The following is a 20,144-nucleotide window of genomic DNA, read 5'->3' as shown; positions in this document are numbered from 1 at the left end:
ATGCATTTTACAATTATGAATTGTTCTTTTCTAAAATAAGATTTATATTAAGCTGCTTTTGAATATTTAAATAACTTGTGTACATTGCATGGGAGAAAAGATGACATTTTAGTGTCAGGGAGCTTTATATAAAATGATTTTCTAATGAGTCCTAGTCTTGTTCAGAATTTTCTACAAAATCTCATTTTTTCCATGCTGATTTCAATGTCATGCCTCTGGCCATGCAATCGGAGCTCTGTTGATGTGCCACATCAACATAAAATGAGAGGAAATTTTACTTAATTGAGATGTTTTGATATTTGTCCTAATGCATTTCTTGGTCATATGTATTGTCATAATTCAAATTCTGGATGTTGGTCTTCTTCTATGTTGAGCAACAGGGTTATCACTAGAAATTTCACTGAGCTCTGTGTTCGTATTTCCACCTTTAGAACACTGTAATCCTAAATCCTTGATCCACAACTTGCTTGAGACGAGTTTGAATGATGTAGTATTTAGCCTATCTTCTGTTGCCTCTTCCTCATCAACTTTTAGGCACATTGTAGTCACAGTCCTTGAGCCAAACTATGCTTTTGTTTATATCTTTCAAGTAAATTGCGACATTTAAGTACCAGTTATACAAGCATTTTGACTTTATTTTTTACTTTACAGAAGGAGACTGGAAGATTACTGTAGTCACTGGGGATTTTGAAACAGCTGGCACAACAGCAACAGTATCCCTTTACGCTTATGGAGAGAACAAAGCTTCTGGTCCTATTATTTTGGGATCTGGGAAACACCAGCTGTTTAATCCCAGCAGTGAAGATACATTTAAGGTGCAGTATGGTTGTTATGTAAACTCCAGAGAATTGAAAACTTATGCAATATGGCTTTTCTCGAAACAAGATAATAGAGGTAATAAAACGGACTCAAAGCAATATGTAAGAATCATAAGTATTTCTGAAGGAGTGGCTGATTTTTTATGATAGTGAGTTTTAAATCAGCCAATGTATTCACAACTGCATCAAGCAGATGTCTCTCAGAATCTGCTTCACACTTGCATCTGCTTAATGTGTTAGTTTACACTAGATGTTGCTCATTTGAAGAGGTAAAAAGAACTTTCTTTATCTGGTCTTTGCATTCATGAAATAAGATAGTCTTGGTTATGGCTTGTGTTGCAAGTTCATCTTTGGAAGTGTCCACTGTAAATTCTTCCATGAACTTCCTTTGACTTCCACTGAAGCACACTATTGTGTGAACTCTCTCTTGGAGAAAGTAAGAAGGAAAGGGGGGATGGATAGGGACTAGAATAAAATCACACAGAGTATGTTAACTCATGTGATTCAGACTGGCGGTGTCCTGCTTCTCCAAGCAAATGGAGAGATTTCTCTCTATTTATGAAAAAATCTCTGAGATGTCCTTCAGAAACATGACATTTCTCAGGACTTCTGCAAGATTGTATAATTCCTGCAATTTCCTCTAGTTCATGCAGTTCCTCAGTCAGGATTGTATCTGTTACGGTAGTTAAAACTGTGATATGTCTTTTAGGTTGAAATAATTTATGCATAATAAACAGATGATGGAGAATCAGTGACAGATGGGACAGGAAGTATCTGTGATTTTGTAAATTTTTTTTGCTGTTTGAAATATAAATAAGTCCTTGCAGAAGAAAGGCAGTGGTGGTCTTCCCCTTACATTTTTTTAAGTAGAAAGCAACTTGGCTAAATTTGCAGATAATGGTGTTTTAAGATTATCTCGTATCAAAACAGGAAGGTGAAATCAGTGTTTATCTGAAAACTAAATTTAAATATTCCTTTTCAAATCATTCTGGCTGTATGATCTTCTTGGATATTTATTGAGCTGGTTAATGCTGTCTGACACCAGTTGTTAATCATTTATTCTGTTCCTTGAGGGAAGAACCAAGAACATTTGTTTGCTTGCTTTCTCTTCGGAAGGAGCAGTATATATCCCAAAGCATCATTTTTATCCTCCCAGAAAAAAGCAAGATTGACACCTGCTCCAGGAGTTCTGATGATTTCTATCCACATCAACATTTATGTTTAGGTGTGATATAGTGCACCTTGGTTTTGTGCCTGATGTTTTTTTTTGGTGATATACCATCGCACCGAGGAGTACAACTTAAACTTTTTATAAAACCTGTGTAATCAAACCTGTAAATTCATGTGTAACCATACCATCAGAGCTTCAAAGTTGACCAGATGTCTGTCCATCCATTGTTTCAAAAGCACTTAACTTTCAGTCAGTGCTGATCAATGGGGAGAGAAAGATAAGAACAGTGTTTTGGTTTCTTTTTCCCACACTTTCCCTCTTAAATGTCTCAATTTAACAAGGCAGCTGAGCTTTTTGTTAATTCAAAAAAAAATTGTGTTCTCCAACTATTTCAGCACTTCCTATTGCAACAGTTTTCTGTTGCAGCCCGAGGGAATGAGAGTCCGGCCACTTCAGAGATGGAGGGTAAAATGGCACTTTATTGGAGGGAGAACTCTGCTAAAATAGGGAACCGAAGGTACTGGAAAAGTAGGCGGAACTAGGGAGGAGTTGGGGAGGAGTATGCTAATATGAACCAATGAAGGGGGAAAATGGGAGGAGATAACCATAAGGGATTACTAATTAATTAGGTACTGCAGTGCAGCAAATCCTAACCAATCAGGGGAAAGGGAGAAAACTGGGGTACAGAACACTGAGGGATTTTATAAAAAACTGAGGAGTAAGGGTACAATGAAGGATGAAATACAACAAACATTAAACATGAACATGAATATGAAGTGTATGAACGTTCCTTAGACGAATGTAAAGAAGGTGTTTTGCACAGGGGTTCCGCAGATTTCTTCACATATTTCTACGTCCTTTTTCCATTGCTCATAGTCAAACTTCTCCTGTACTCCCACAGTTTTCCAGCTTTAAGAGCATCGTATAATAACATCAGTAATTCTAAAACGTGTGGAATTGCAGAAAAATTGGATAGCACCTCTTACTTTTGATTACTAGTTTAATCTATTAAGTTTGGGAACCATCTTGACTAAATGGCCCTTGATTTGCAGTATTTGTGTAGAAATGTGCTGCATATTCGAAGGTTATTTAAACTCTAGGTAACATTTTTTTTTTAAACGAAGTGTTAACTGATGCAAGGAGCTGCGAGAGTTCAGCATAATATAATGGAAAAAAATAAAGTTCAATCATGCCTCACAAAAACAATCAAAGTACCATATCATCTCAAAATCCCTCTGGTCAAAAATAAAACCATAAGAAATGACAGAGAATTGGCTATACAAAGAGAATGAGACAAAACCATACTGGATTGTCTGAATAAAAATCAAGAGTAGTAGTCTGATAGAAAGTACAGTCAACTGCATAGTAACCTAAAAGTAAATAATGAATATTCAGTAAAGATAAAAATAATGAAAAAAGAAAGAAAGTTATTAAAGCTCGAGTGAATCAACTTGTGCTCCTTTATATCCATCTGAGATTTAATTGCTCATCTAGAACTTGATCTTCATGTTACTTGTATTGCTGTATAAAGCCAGCATAACTTCATTAACCTTGGCAATCTCTGATTAAGGTTTGTGTAAGTTAAATTAAAAACTGGCCAGACTCCAGTGTAGTGTAGGTAGAGTGTAAGAAGGCTATTACCCTTGGAGATCTCTATATGATGGTATTCACTGAAGGTAATTTACAGATATTGTGTGACGGAGAGAGTTCATGTTTCTGACTGGAGACTTGGGTTCTAGGTTTTCACCAGACAGTCATGTGTAAACTGCACAATATTTGCCCTCGAGGCCTAGCAATTTTTCCTACAGATGGGTATGTCTGGGATGAACAATATGGGAACATTAAAATAACAGTGTTTAACTTTGGTGGATTTCCCTTTCTGCTCTACAATTGTTCCTGCATGTTCCAAGAAACTACTTCTAGGCTACAGTTTTCTGCTTCTCTTGCTATTCAAGCATAGTTTTTAGGGCATAATTTTTCTAATGAGAGTCATTCCTCCTCCAGTAAAGGGATATCAATCTACCATAAGTTACAGCTTTCATTACAAGTGTGATCTGTTTCCTGCATTTTCCTCTGGTGTCATCACAGTCCCTGATTACTTCTCAGTATTTCAAAAATACTGATTTTGGCAGAATGTTGAGTTGCTCAAGACATTGAAGCTTTAATTATATTGTAAATTATATTTTCTGTAGCCCTGTATTCTGCATCATCATTCTTTGAAACATGGTGAATTATCTCTTATGAGTGTACACACTGTTTGATAAAGAAATTCTTTTTATAAGTATTCTTTTAATGTTTGGTCATGCCAAATATTCCCTTCTGTGTCAAAGAGAACTAAGCAGAAGTCTGTAAGCCTATTATCTTCAGTAAAAGCCAGCTGCAATCTCTCAATTTTTATTACTTCAATACATAATAATTCCATACCTTCAGGTACAAGTTCTGCTGCTCCAGTAATAATGAAGTCAGTAAAAGCACTGACTGGTTCTGCAGATCTGCTTTCAAAATACTGCTTATCTTAGTTGATAGTGGCAGGACCTAGTACTTCCTTAACAAGAATTTTTCCATGCTTTGCTTTGTGAGTTTGCTTCATTATCAGCTCTGCAATCTCTTTAGGGTAGTGTTGGTCTTACCAATCTTGACACATTGTCCAGTTTATCTTAAATAATACTATATTAAACTACTAGAAAGGCTGGAATTTTTTCCTAATAGATTTTCAAAATCTTTAATCTTATTTTATATTTTGTAGTTGGTGGCTGTCTTTCTAGGGAAGGTAGTTGTTCCATGTTTGCAAGTACAGAACATGGAGTATGCATTATATTTTAGGAGAATTGGAAACAGGAATCTATCCCTGATGGGAATTTTGCTGCATGAACCCATTTCTCTAATTTGTAAAGACAATGCCACATCCAGTCACATGATTTAAAGTTTCCTCATCTGTATAAATAATCCTTTAAACACTGCTATGCTCTATCAGGGCAAATACCAGAAAATAGTATGGGTACATGAAAAGCAGGTCTCCTCCTAATACTTGCAGAGGTACTTGATCATAAAAATTAATAAACAGTGTTCCCGTGATAAGATTGTTAAAGCTCTAAACCCAGCCTTTTTCCTTCCAGTTAAATGTTCTTTGTTTGTAAAGAATTGTGTTCATGAGGTGCACCTTAGGCTGTACTGCATTACATGAAGGTGGTACACTTAGAAGTTTATTTGCTGTTTTTTATTTTGGTTTCCTCCTGTTTAAATACAATAATCAGTGATTTTAAATAACCTATACACGAATAATTAAAACTCCTTTCTTTAGAATCAACCCTACAGACTCTAAGAATCTGTTGTGTTTCATTGCGTGTCTTTCATTCCTCTACCCTGGATTCATAGTTATTCATTCATGAGTCAAAACTGAGATCTCTAAAGTAAAATGAGAAGCAGTGAGGAGAAAACTAAATGTTGTAAAAATAGGTTGAAACAAATCCATTTTCATGCTTTTCCTCCTATTGTTCGAATAAAAGAGCCTGAAATGAGCTCAGTGAGAATCCTTCTGAACTGGGAAGATTGCAGAAGTTAACACAAGCACTGATGTAGCTATCCACTCTCTTAACCATGAGACTGACAATGCCTAAAAACTGGTCATAGCTTGTGTCCTGTTATTTTCCAGCTGTCTCTGTTTGCCATAGCAGCCATTTAGGTCCAGAAACAGTGGAATAAAACATAGGGAAACCCAGGCTTTAGTCAGAGATGCTTAAGGCAGCACAAAACAATCATACTCATGGCTTTAACTCGACTTGAAACTGTCTCTGTCTGTGAAATGCATATGATGACAAGATGAACCTCATTCCTTACTGAGATAAAAAGGAGAAGTATGTAAAATGATCTCCATCAGCTACAGTCTGTGCATGAAGCAAAATTTAACTTGTTCCAATAAAACATCATAGAATGTTTGTAAAGAACTCACAAACAATCTTGGAGAAAAACACAACTCATCTCATCTTCAAGAACTGGGAGTGGGGAATGTGGTGCTATTGTTCAGTAATTATTCTGTATGTACTGCAATATGGAGTGTATATAGATAGATATATAGAGACATGCATAGATATATGTATGTATTGACTGTGTATATATATATATATACACATATGTACTTGGTGTTAGAATAATTTGATTAATCACCCACTAAAAAAAAAGTTCTGTCAGAGCTTGAGTGGACTGGAAAAGAAAGTGTTTAACTGTCAGTGTGCAATGAGAAGTATTTGTTTATCCAGTTTATTTTTGTGACCAAAGCAACTATGAAGTGGGAAAAAATATTGCTTATTTTTGTGTGGCCTTTAATCCTACTCCTTGCATGTCTATATTCACCCTTTTTCATGAGACTGTTAAGTTTCTGTGCGAACACCTGTGACATACTCTAATTCTTTACTTAGTATGTAGCTGTGTCAAGTTTCTTGGGCATAATTAACAAGTTGGCTGAATTCAGACATCTGGAAAAAGCAAGCACCATGGGTAGATCATGGGTACTACACTGATATATTAGTTATTATATTTTTGGCAACAGTTATTAGCTGAATGCTCACAATTAAAAAATATCTTCTACTTCCAAAGATTTCTTCATTATATGCAGATGCTGTAGAAGTTAAACTAATGAAGTCAATGATTTTTATTTCTTTTGGGAATCCAGTTGCTGTGCATGACTTCTCTAAAATTCTGTTAATGAAGTGGCCTTACATGAAATTAATAACTGTCTGTTGAACATGTTATCTAGTGTATGTGTTAGAAATTGGGACTTTGGTGCAGCTGCCTCTGAAGTGTTGATTTATCCAAATGATTTTCATGCTAGCCTGAGTTTATCTCAAAGAGATTGCAGGATACTTTATGTACAACATGAATGCAGTGACATTATTTTGCTTATTGCAGTATATAAAAGAGAAATGGGGTTATTACATGTATTGTTTCCACCCTTTTATGGAAGTATCTTTCCACTGAACAGTTTTCTGTTCAGACAAGGAAATACTTCACTTTTCACTTAGCTAAACATCTTAAGTACATGAAAATAGGTCATACTGACTCCACTCAAAATATCACAGGTATGCCAGGGACTGAAAAGTGTATTTGCATAGCTCATTTAGAAGTGGAATTAAAATTTAGTCCTTGCATCCTCTTTAGGAAGAACTTCTTGATGATAAACCTGGATTTCAATTTATGCTGAGAGACAAATTGTAAAATATGAGTTTCGTTAATCCTCAATTTCAAAAAATAAGGCAAAGTTGTCTAATGCATGATTCAATGAAAATGTTCCCATTGCCTTTGGTAAGAAGATAATTTAGTCCTATGCTTGTACAAAAATAAATAGCAGCAATGTGCAAAGTGTATAGGTGTATGGATTAGCAGGTCAATCTAGTTTAACTGCTTGCAAACTTTTAGAATATGACTGTGACTGAAGCAAAGTGGCTGTGTTTGAAAATGTGGCCCTTTTGAAAGTAGTGGACGGTTTTTTCAATAATATGTACTGGTACTGATACTATAAAATATGATGTGTTTGTATTATTTGCTATAACAGTGAAGAAAAATGCTACAAAAATAGTAGAATTCCCACTATCATTGTAGCCACAATGGTATTATTAAGGTTATTAAGTACTGGCAGTCTGTCACATAAGCAAGGTCTGTATGAGGTCCATCCCCTTTAGAACTTATCACAGAACTTGATGCAAATCGGTTGATGCATCAGAAGGAGTTTCACAATCAACCAACAAATGAAGTGTAGATGATTATTCAAATGTTTTATAAAAACTTTCGCTACGAAGAGCATAATGTTGGCATTTCTAGAAGATCTCTGTAATAGGCCATCCCTAAGAAAATCAATATACCTGATGTTTGTGATATTTCTTGACCTCAATGAGATATCTGTGTTTCCATGCCCTTGTTTGTTATCTCTGCAGCTTAGGTCTTATTTACGTTCTATATGTGGCTGATGTAAGCCACATCAAAATTGAACCTGACTTTGAATTTCCATCCATGTCCAAACTCTACTACATCAAGCTGAAGAATCTACAGGAAGACACTTTGCAAGCCAATTTTTAATATGTTTAATCAACGGATGTTTGAAACTCTGCAATGGTTTGACCATGTGCTTTGGTTGAGGGCTTGATGTCTGACGATTTTGACAATGCTCTGTTGCAGAGAACAGCAAAGATTAGTCTCAAGCTGCTACTTATGCTGCAACACTGCTGGTCAGTGCTCACCAGCAGCAGAGTGTCATGAGAAGCAGGACACTGGTCGGTCTGAGGGACTGCTGTGCTAACTCAGGTGCACAGTGGCTAGGACTATTAACAGGTTTGTTCAGGGCAGTGTAGAACTATCCCAAAACACATCAGCCGTCTATCTCTGTGTACCGTTGTCATTTAGGAGGTTTGAGTTCCTGCAATATCCACTCACAGTGCAGTGGAGGAGAGTCTTTATTATATTCGCCACATTCTTCAGTAGATTTACAACATATTTGCTGAGAAGGTTGTTGCTATTCCTCTCTTATTCTGTCTGCACAAATTCTACTAGTCACAACAGAAATTGCATGATTATATGAGAGACCAGGTGACTGTAAATGAGATCACATCATCCTTGAGCAAAAATATGAGCTCTACAAAGTTAGTCAAGAGAATTACAATTGATAATTTTTGATCTCTCAATTGAGTTATGGAAAAACAGCAACTAACCCAAAATGAACAGAAAATTTTAGAAAAAAATACAGAATTTTCAACTTGTGTCTTTCCTTGAGGATCTCAACATTTATGAAGAGAGCTTTGCATGACACGTGCATGTTTTTCTTGTTGTATAGTTGAGAAAGTGAATCAAAGAGGGCTTGTGAACTATGTAATGTTTCTCAGAAAGCCTAAAGAAGATTCAGGAGTAGAATCTAGTTGCTTGATTTTCAGAACAATGCTTTAGTCCTGGACCCATTCTTTCCTCCTTTGACTTTTATTGCTTTTTTATCAGAATAGCTATTTCCATATAAAATTGAATGTTACTTTTACACCTGTGGTGCTGGAATACAGAGTAGCTAGACTAAGGTTTCTGTAAGCAAGTTGTTTATGAGGGCAAAAAAGTCAACTTTGTTTTACAACTTTTTTCATAATGTTCTGGCTGTGAAAGGGAATTTCTAGATGCCAGGTTGCATTCAAGTCATGCAGAAGTTCAAGGCAATTTAGTCAACACTGGAAATAAAGAAGCAACCTTAAGACAGAGTGTTTATGTTGTCAAAAGAATATCATTAGTTCTACTGTGTTATAAGAGTGTTTTCCTCTGCATTTCACTGTAAAAGCAAAATTTGACATACATTTGACAGGATTCCAATTGACAAAAGCTAACATGTTAGCAAGTCAATACCACTGAGAGACCAATGTGATATCTGATCTGACAGCAAGATAAATTGTTCCAAAAATGAAACTGGTACTGAAACTAAATTTGTAATTGTATTATACATCTTCCAGAACATCATATACAGTTGATTTGCTCTCTGCCATTGACATTCTTGTCTTAATTTCCATGCAAGAATAAACACAATTACACCCCCCCCCCCCAAGAACACCCATAAACAATTAGGCAGAAACAGAATATTAAGCAAAAATATTAAGTGTATTGCTAAGCATGTTAACAGCTTGGCAGTGTTCTGTGTTTTTAATTATTTTTTGAGATTTTTCAAAAACCTAATAGTCTGGACAGAGCTTTCTGTTCCCTTTTTATTTTGTTTGATTTATTTTTTTTTGGTAGTTTTTGGTTTTTTTTGGGTCAGGTCTCCTGCATGTGCTCATTTTTGTAATCTCTTTTCTTCAGTTGTACCAGTGGTCTGCCAAACATCCACTGCTATGTGGCTGATAGGACAAGGGAGGTGATTCTACCCCTCTGTTCTGCTCTGGTGAGACCCCACCTGGAGTACTGTATCCAGCTCTGGGGTCCCTAGCACAAGAAGGAAATAGGTCTGCTGGAGAACAGCAGGAGGAGGAGGACCACAAAAATGGTCATCTGGCTATAGCACCTCTGCTATGAAGAAAGTCTGAGAGAGTTGGGGATGTTCAGCCTGAAGAAGAGGAGGCTCTAGGGAGACTTTATTTCGTATTTCAGTACTTAAAAGGGGCTCATCTCCAGTCTTTTAAAAGGGACTGGAAATTAGCAAATGTAACACCCATCTGCAAGAAGGGTCGGAAGGATGATCTTGGGAACTACAGGCCTGTCAGCACGACCTTGGTGCCAGGGAAGGTCATGGAGCAGATCACCCTGAGTGCCATTGCATGACATATGCAGGACAATCACTGGATCAGGCCCAATCAACATGCGTTGATTGAAAGGCAAGTCCTACTTGACCAACCTGACTCCCTTAGTGTGAGGGAAAGGCTATGGGTGTTGTCTGTCTAGACCAGTTTCATGAAAGAAGGTTGTAGTGAGATGGGGGTCAGTCTCAAGTGAAAGGACAAGAGGAAAAGGCCATAAGTTGCAATATGGGAGGTTCAGATTATATATTAGAAAAAAATTTTTTCACTGGCAGAGTGGTTACACATTAGAATAATTTCTCCAGGAACATCATGGAGTCACTGTCTCTGGAAGTGTTCTAGAGGTGTCTGGATGTGGCACTTGGGGATATGGTTTAGGGGTGATTATGGTGGTGCTAGATGATCTTGAAGGTCTCTTCCAACCTTGATGATTTTTTGATTTTGTGATTATAAGAAAGATGAGGATAGACTTTTGGCAGGGCCTGTTGTGATAGGGTGACAGCTAATGGCTTTTAACTAAAAGAGAGTAGTTTTAGACTGCATATAAGGAAGAAGTTTTACAATGAGGGTGGGGAAACACTGGAACGGGTTGCCCAGAGAAGTGGTGGATGCCTCATCCCTGGAATCACTGATGATCAGTTTGGATGGGATTCTGAGAAACCTGGTCTAGTGGAAGATGTCCCTGGTCATTGCAGGGGAATTCACATGGAAATATACCTACCATCTTAGACTTCTAAAAAAAAAAATTCACTTTAGCATAATATGATAAATAAATATCATTAAGAAAATTATAGCTTCACTTTTGAGCCATCTCATATGATGTGTACTATAGATATGTACAATTTGCTTTATCAATAGTTTCAGTTTGCTTCATAGACAAAAGACTAATTAGGTGCTTCAGAAGTTGAAAGAGGCTCTTTGACAGAGTTTCCTAGTCCTGACTAAGAATCGTGGCAATGAATACTGTACAAAAAATGGCTGTGATGCTTCTCTTTCAACAGGGTTATGCCAGAATTTAATCATGGAGATGAGATCATAAGGTTTCAATGTTTTATTTACTAAATTGCCCTTTAACATTTCTGCACCACAAATAGCAGCCAGTGCCTAGATTTCAGGAGAGCATCACACTTTATTCAGTTTGCAATAAAGGGTGAGAGTTCTAATATATTTTTCTATTTATTTGCAAGGCAACCTTAGCAGTCCCTTGCCCACTGCAGCGGTCTCTGTTTTGTAGCTGGGTGACAGGGTTTTTATGGCAACTTAGCCTGTGTGCTGACTACATTTTTGGCTAGTTTCAGAGTGCTTTTTATCTGTTGCTGTAATTCTGCTGTGAATATTAGCGACATATTTTTGATGTACGTGGTTTTATTGTGTTAATGCTATAGTTATACCTTCAGTTAGCACATCTTACTTTAACATACTGTTTTAATATAGCAAAACCTACTACTATAGTCATAAGTGTGACTCTGTGCAGACTTTATACTACTAGCATAGGTGTCATGATCTCACTCTATGAGACTGAATTGTGCCAGGCTCACCGCACGGATTCAAGGAAATGGTGTTCAATTAGGGCTGCAAGACTCTCTTCTGTGATGGTGTGACCAAGAAATGTCAGTGTTACACTAACCTGTGTCATTGCCTCGGAAAATGTTTTGACAAAAGAGTGAAAGTGATATGTCTCTGGTGTCTCTGACATTTCCTGGCTCCACGGAGACAAGGAGCATCACCTTGTTGTCTTCCTTTGTAAAGAATATTGAAGGGGAAACTCTCACTCTGAGGCAGACATCAATATTACCAGCCAGAACAGACACAACAGACCTTCAAACACAGACCTTAGTTAATCTTTTTTGTTGATTTGGACTACTGGGACAATGTTGGTGTTAACTGTTTGTCAAGCTTTTTTTTGTTTGTTTGTTTTTTGTTTTGATGAGAGAAAGTACAAAATTGGTAAAATGGTAAAAGAAACAACTATTTTTTCTGGGTTTTTTTCTCACTGATTTTTTTCCCAAATACCATGATCTTTCAAACACAGTACTGAAAATTAAAGTTGTTAACCCTGCTTTTGTGCTTAGGTTCTTGCCATCAACATTGCTCAAGAAACTTCTGCAACCCAAAACATAGTTGCTCTTATTTCAAGGCTGCAGTTTTCAATGTTACATAGTCATGTTTTATTTCTTAAATTTGCTGCAGTGTGGCATCAGCACTTACAGAAACAGTTAACCCTGACACCAGTGCACATGAAAATAGAAGTCAAAGAAAAACCTAGCAGACTGATAAGTGATAGGAATAGTTAATAGCGCTCTGCTGATGATAACTGTGTGGATTCCAAACATATTATTTCATGCAGCAATGACTGAACTTATTTCTGCTTGTTAAAGTATTTGTCTAGAAATAGAGATTTACATTATAACACTAGAAACTGGATTCTGTGAAGAGGTCTAAAACCAGACTGGAATGTCTGAACCCTTTAGTCACTTTAAATAATATGGTACTGAAGTCAATAAAATTACACTTGCAGACTACTCCATAGGCTTCTGCTCGACTGCTCTGGGATTCATTGTATATTAAGGCTTCATTTTCTGAAAAACCCATTACTCTAGTCCACATTAGCCACACATTTAGCTTGCATGTTCGGTATAAGGATGGCTAAAAGACAGCCCAGTAATTTGTTATTAAAATCTGTATTTTTTTTTCTTCATTACAGGTTAATCTCGGAGATCTTGGGCAGCTATATAAAATCCGCATTGGCCATGACAACACTGGAGATGATCCCAGTTGGTACCTGAAGGAAGTCAAACTTGAAAGAGCAGTCCCTTGTTCTGATGAAGAGATTTGTCTCCCCATAGAGTGCTGGCTTGCGGAAGACAAGGATGAAGGTGATACGTGGAGAGAAGTGGCAATAAGAAACCCTGCAAAGGAGCTTTTGCCATGTACGTGCTCAGTATTTTAGATCATAGCCATATCCTGTGAGTTTATGACAGCTTTTCATGTTTCTACCAGGGCAGACTGCCCAAAAGCCAGCGTGACCATGAAGCAATCCCTTCCAGTTACTTTCTAGCTCCACAGAAGTAGGAAGTGATCACTTAACCTCAATTCTTTCCTTCCCAAAATCAGAATAATATCTGTGGCCAGTGCATGTAACCCCTATACAATTTTTGATGTCTCAGAGTGCCTGTACATCATTGGCAAATTCTGCTCTTTAAAGAATGGAATCAGGAAGAAAATCAAGGTATATCGAGGTACATAGTGTTATGTGACATCCAGTTCCTTTTGTCAAGTTTGATATAATCGTTTCTTGTACTGCATAAAATATTCTTTACTAGAAATCCATTATCTGAATCATCACACGTGTTTTTCAAATCAGGCTCAGGTCACAACCATTCACACAGGAATTGTTAGCTGCAGGGTGACACTTTGGTACTTCAAAGTTTACGATAGCTTTGACACACTTTGTTCTCTTCAAGTGAAGTAGGAAATAGCCCATCATATAAGATTATTGTTTAAAAAGTCCTGGGCCTTTATGAAGGAATAGGGATTTGGTATAATCACTTAGCATGATTTCTTTTTTTTTAAATAGAATTCTCTTTATGTATAGAATGACAACAATGCAGCTGATGGCCAATAATGTTTGACATTACATAGATATGTGCTACCATACAGCGAATTGCATTCAAACTGATGCAGTGAATTTTGCAAGGAATCAGTGTTTGAACATAAAAAAATATCATCATGCACTTAGTTACAAATCATTTCAGAAGAAAATATCAAAGAAGTGAAAATGTTCAAGTAGAAAGAATATAATTCTCTGAAAAAAAACATTAAGACTGTGATGTGTGAATGTATTATTAGAATGGCCAGAAGATGCTGAGGAACATGTATGAGCTAGCTCATATTTTCCCTCTGGTCTTTTTTATTTTCTTCACTTTTTAAAAATTGTTATGCAGAATATTTACTGACTTTAAAAAAAAGATTTGAAAAAATAGGACCTGGTTGAATCAGGCCCTATGACCACTAACATGTATCACAGTACCATAATACACTCACAGTGGCATATATGTGGTATACTGGGGCAATAGGAAAATAGTGCAGAGACCAATTCAGTTGCACAAACAATCGATTCAACATCAATAATTCAAATCTGTATTATGTAGTCTGAGATAGCCATTCATAGAGAAGTACTAATATTCTGGTAGGTGCACTCCAATTAAGTATTTCTACGTGAAAAATCAAGTCAGTTCTATCAAAGGCTGGGAATATATTTAAAACAGCACATTCATTTACTCTTTAATTATTATATTACTGTATATTTCCTTATGCTTGCAGGAACATTATCTTAATTAAAATATATGTCTCAAGTATGTAAGAAAAGATACATTAAAAAATTTGGAAATTTCCTGAAAATTTAAATTTACTAATTAATTATTGATTTTGGGTATATTTAAATTGAACATCAATATAAACTCAGAAAGGAATCCAAAGGATTTCCTACTTATTTTCTCAAGAACAAGCAAATGAAACACTATCCATTTGCATTTTTCATTTAAAACCTAATTGCTTACAAGTACTGTACAAATCACATCAAGTCACTTTCTCCAGCAGAAGAAACAATGTAGCGGTAATTACTCAGTGATGATCTGATATTATTTGGTAATTTGTATCCTGTACTTCCAATTCAATCTGTTATCTTCTGGTCATATTAGATTTGCTTAAATATAAAAGCGATATCCTAGAAAATTTAAACAAAAAGAATAAATGTAAACTAAGGACAAAAGGCACTTTTTGCACTTTTTTTAAACTTCTGTTCTTTAACACTTATCCTATTGTTCAGCTTCCTCTTAGAAGAAAGGGTAATTTTTATCTTATTCTTTTTCTCCCTTTCCCCAGCAAAAGTCTACTATGCAACCAATATGGACCCAAAGCCTTAGAGTTGATTTTTGATTCCTTGGCTTTCTCTTTTTCTAGCATCTCTTCTTAAGATCTGAATTTATTTCCTGAATCTTTTAGTTTTTCTTCACCTTCCTCTTTGAATATTCTTCTTTTCCATCCAAATTTCTCACCATGGTAACCCCTCTTAGTTTTTCTGACCATCCCTCAGCCACTTAAAAAAGTTAATACTACCTGGCCTCCTACTCCCAGTGATGATTTCACTTCTTTCTCAGTCTCTCCATCACACCAGTCTCAGCTTCCTCTCCTAACTTAGGTTTCTTAACCCTCCAATATATGTCTGCATTTGTGCTCCCCTCTTTTCTTATTTTTTTTCACATTACCAAGGCTTATAGGTCTGTGGGTCCTTTTCGTCTTCCTGTTACATCCTCTCTTTTGCTTTTCCAGCCCTGGAGATTTAAAAAGCTTCACCTGATCTATCTTTGAAGTTGTCCCTGAATTAAGCATGCTGTTGAACTGGATGATCCCTGGAGGTCTGCTCCAACCTGGTTTTCTTATGTGATTTTTCTATGTAGTCTCGTTTTGTTTTGTTTTGGTTTTTTCTGGTAGTCCTAGATATTTTTAGTTTACTAAACTTTGCAAGTTTGTTTACTTGTTGCTGTTTTGATAGGGTTTCATCGCCTAGTTACATTGCGATGCACAAAATAAAAGAAAAATTGTTCAACTATTTTCTAAGTGATAGGTATTGGAAACTAGTAATCATGCCCTGAGCTGGTTAAATCTTAAATATCACTCAATGAAAATGAGAGAGAAACCTTATTTGGAGTGCTTTTGACTTAGCTTTATAAAACAGGAGCATTACAAGAATCAGACCAGATGTGACAGCTCAGTGCCAGAGCTGCATGGCCCCAGGTCCAACCAGCAGCAAGGCTCAGCATGTGCTTCTGGTCAGCACACAAAGAGAGTGCACATGAATACACCACATATAATGGCCAGCTGCACAGATGGTTGCACAAACACTGCACCAGCAGCCTCATCCCACTCCCTTCTCTAGCTCACCAGGATGGGCACCCACTAGTGGGACTATATATGTGTGTAGATATGTACACAGTAGATAATTCCAACAGTTGGGCTCACACACTCTGCTCAGCAGTTGCCCCTGAATCCCAGTCTCCCCAGTTGCTGGCAACTGGACATATGACACCCTGAAGCTGCAGCCCTGCTGCAGCTGCTGGTACAGACCCTCTCCCATATGCACACATGCATGCACACAAAGAACTGTCTGCCCCTTTGAGACACACATGCACCCTAGCAGGTCTCACCCCTAGAGATACCTGCACCTCACGGTGTGTCTGACAGCTGACTGGGACTCCCATGGTCCCTCTAGCATTCAACTGCTCATGTGGCCCTGCACTTAGAGACATGGGTTTTTGACCCCTGGTCCCATTTCACTCGCTGACAATTTTACTCCCTTCAGTATCTCCAGCTGTTGTCATCTATGACCCCAGCTGGGTTTCAGTCCAGTGTCTGGCACTTAGACCCCCTACCCACATGTGCACACAGATCCGATCCCTCTAACACCTGTTCCGCCCCAAGTGAGAAGGAGATCCATGTCTTTCCCCGTCTTTAGTTCCTCCCCTAAACATCTCATAAATCCTGTGCAATTACAAAATTCTCTTCCCCTCGGCCCTATATTGTGTCGGACACCCTTAGGCAGCAAAACCCAGAAGCATGGCAGATACTCCAAATTGACTCACTGTGCTGGGTTTCATGCCCAGCCACTGGGACTGAGACTCTCCTGGGACATTGCTGAAGGGGCTGGAAGAGAGCATCCCTTTCTCTAAGTTGGATTTTCGCCTGTCCTGGTGCCCCTGTGGTTGTAGAGATGGCTCCACATCAGACTGTGGGCTGACAGCTCCTGTGATAGGCCTGGGAGAAGCCAGAGCAGGGTGTTAGCTGGACTGCCCCCTGCCAATATCTACCTGTGTTCTTTTGTGAATGTGCAGAACATTTTCACACATTCTAACGTGGATTGTCTTCAGATATGGCTGAAGTTTTGAACCGAAGTGGTACGTGATACAAGAAGTGTTGAATTTTCTTACTGTTGTGTTTACATGAACATAAACTTCAAATGAGAATATAAACGGGTAAACGTATTCTGTTCTTATTCACACAATCGAAGGAATAATTGCACTGTTACGAGATAAAAGACAAATATTGAGACTGAATTAGGAAAAATTCCAGCTCAAAATATGTAGAATTCTTTTTCACTTGGAGAAATGTGCAGGTAAATATAGAAAGTTTAGATGTGCCTACTGGCTGAAATAATGCAAAAGACGACCAAAGCAAATAGTAAGGACACAAGTGTTAGCTCTACAAAATTTTTATCCCTGTTTTATCACTCAGGAGGCACCAGCTACATAGGTAAATAGTCAAACTTCTCTTTCCTATTGTAAAATTCATTAGTAAGTGTGTTTTTTCAGAGCTGATAATTTTCTTCTATGTTATGAAGAATATATATATTTTTAGACTACTGCTCCAAAGAGTAATAGTGGACAATAGATACCATTTAGTGGAGATTACAGTGAGAACTGTAATTTTAATTTAAATGTCTATACCTGATATTGTTTTTATATTTGTGTCTTCTCAAATAATATATACACCACTTCTGAGGAAGATAGTTCCTCTTAACCACAATCAACCATTAAGACTTTGTTGTCTTTTAGCCTTAGCGCTCACCAACCTTTACCCTTCTGTCATGGCAAAATGCCAAACAATCTTTGTGAAACCTGGGTAGTAAATACCAAGTAGTAAAATCACAGACATTCAGTCTTGCTGTTTGACAGATTGAGCCAAAATGACCATTTAATTCAAGTGGGCACGTCATATGGAAAAAAGGCCGAACCTGCAGCTGTTCTGTTATCTTGGAATGCCATCATTAAGGGAGGACTGAATAGAAAGAGTCTGACAATTTTAGTGTTGTATATCATTTAACATCTCTCTAGCTTTTGTGCACTTTGGCCAATTTTTCTGTTTACACTAGCAGCCTGGTGGGAGTGAATTTGCTTAGTGAAGCGCTTAGTGCTAAAAACCCCACTTAGTTAAGTGTCCATTGTCCTCTTTATACGAGTTTAGAGGAAAGCTCCCACAGACTGACTGCCAATTCTTGGCAAGATTGTCATCATTGTGTTCCTAGAATGTATTATCTGGTTTAGTTTCATCCAAAAAGAATCTGATTTTTTGCTCTAAAACCACTCCATGCTGCACACCAGAAAGAAGAAAAGAGGAAATTCCGTTCCTTGATTCAAACTAAGGTGCGGTTGCAGGCACACCCACGTCACTAGGCACAGATAGTTGTAACATGGAGGATGCTTATCTAATATACTTTGAGTAATAAATGATAAATATATTTGTCTTGAATTCATCTGCTCTTAACCAGAATTCTAAAATAATGACTTCTCTTTTAGTAGAATTACTTTGAAAAGAGATGAAAACGGGACAGGAGTTTATACTAAGTCATCGGAAAAAGACCAGTATTTCTGCAATGAAAACTTTCATTTTCACATTCTCAAAAACAAATTGTTCTTTATTACGTTTGTTTTCTTCTTCCAAAACATATCAAAATATTAAGTCAGTCTTTAATGCAAAGCAGCCTGTGATGTTTGCTTACAGTTTATATTTTTCAAAAGAAAATGTCATAAGTCATTGAATTCTGTACATTATTTCTTCAGAAGGAATTGATAGTTATATACTGTGCCTGCAAACTGGGACCAAACTCTTTCTTACCATCAGTGAATGATCAGGAATATATCACCTTTTTATGTTGGAAACCCTGATTCAGGTGCCCAGAATAAGAAGTCTGGATAAAAGGTTCTCTAACTCGCATTATGTTGCCTTTAGTATGCCCTCAGATTACTTTTCTTCATAACCAAGGAAACTTCCTTTCTCTCTCCTCTTTGTCCAAGGTAGTTCATGTTCTCATGTTATCAGTAGATACCAGAATCCGGAGTTGGGATTTAAAAAACACCTGGAGCCTCATGATAGTATCTCAAGAGATAGTAGCAGTAGCATTTTTATAGACTGAGCAAGTAGAAATTTGGTACTTCTACACTTGACTGCTCAGTGACTCCGATTGTATTTTTAATATATTTTATTCTGTTATTTTTAACACAGTTATTATACTGCTTTAATGTCTACCTTTTAGAAGCTCCCCACCTCTGCCTGAAAAAAATTTATTTCCGTTTTTTCAACTTTTGTCCATGCATTCATGTTGCAGAGTTTTCTGTTTGGTTATAGTGCTTATCTAAAGGCACCCTGTTGGCAATTTGAAGATTTCAATCACTTATTTTCTGAAAGGTCATTTTCTTTTTTACTGAGTGCTAGCTGAGATTTTCCCCTACTATTCTGTATTAATTAATCCTCTTATATCCTTTATCAAAGTTACTGTGTTTTCCAAGATGTTTCTACTGTTACTTTGATGTGCTCCAGATTGGACAGATGTGTAGATGTGATGTGAGTATAATGGGTCCCTCATAATGCTGAAACACTGTTTCCTGACTTTTGTTGAGTGCTTGGTTTTATGATATAATTTTCAACTTTCTCCTTCCTTTTTTGTTTTTTGTCTATGGGCCTACCTCTCTTTTTTGTCACCCCAGTTTTCAGTTGGCGTAGTTTCACTGAATCAGCGTATAGTAAAATGAAATTACTACTACAGAATAGAGGATGGGCCATAGAGTTCTAATTCTCAGAGTTTTGGGATGGGTTTTTCTTCCTGCAGTGAAGCAGGTCTCCATTTCAGATGTGCCTGCAGCAGGGGGCTTGGAATAGGTCAGTTACTCAAAAGAAATTAAACCAGAGTCACAGAGTCTGAACGCATTTTCTAGGATCTTTTTATTTTACTCTCTACACAAAAAACTGTGTTTTGTGAGCAATATACAGAACAGTACAAACAGAAAAATTGCACATATGGTGAGTCTTTCTATCTCAGCAGTACATTCTGTAGGTAGGTTCGTTATCCAGATT

At 37.1% G+C, this 20,144-nt stretch overlaps 1 protein-coding gene across 1 annotated transcript in view; it reads left to right on the top strand.

Moving 5' to 3' along the window:
- RP1 (RP1 axonemal microtubule associated) overlaps positions 1–20,144 on the top strand; it is a 114,805-nt gene that overhangs the window by 54,672 nt on the left and 39,989 nt on the right. The window contains 2 exon segments of the mRNA XM_032713021.1: positions 652–815; positions 12,943–13,168. Coding sequence (XP_032568912.1) covers positions 652–815; positions 12,943–13,168 — 390 coding nt within the window.

This window comes from Chiroxiphia lanceolata, chromosome 1, assembly GCF_009829145.1.
Source record: "Chiroxiphia lanceolata isolate bChiLan1 chromosome 1, bChiLan1.pri, whole genome shotgun sequence".
NCBI lineage: Eukaryota > Metazoa > Chordata > Aves > Passeriformes > Pipridae > Chiroxiphia > Chiroxiphia lanceolata.
The sequence above is the reverse complement of the archived record's forward strand: the minus strand, read 5'-3'. Positions and strand labels throughout refer to the sequence as shown.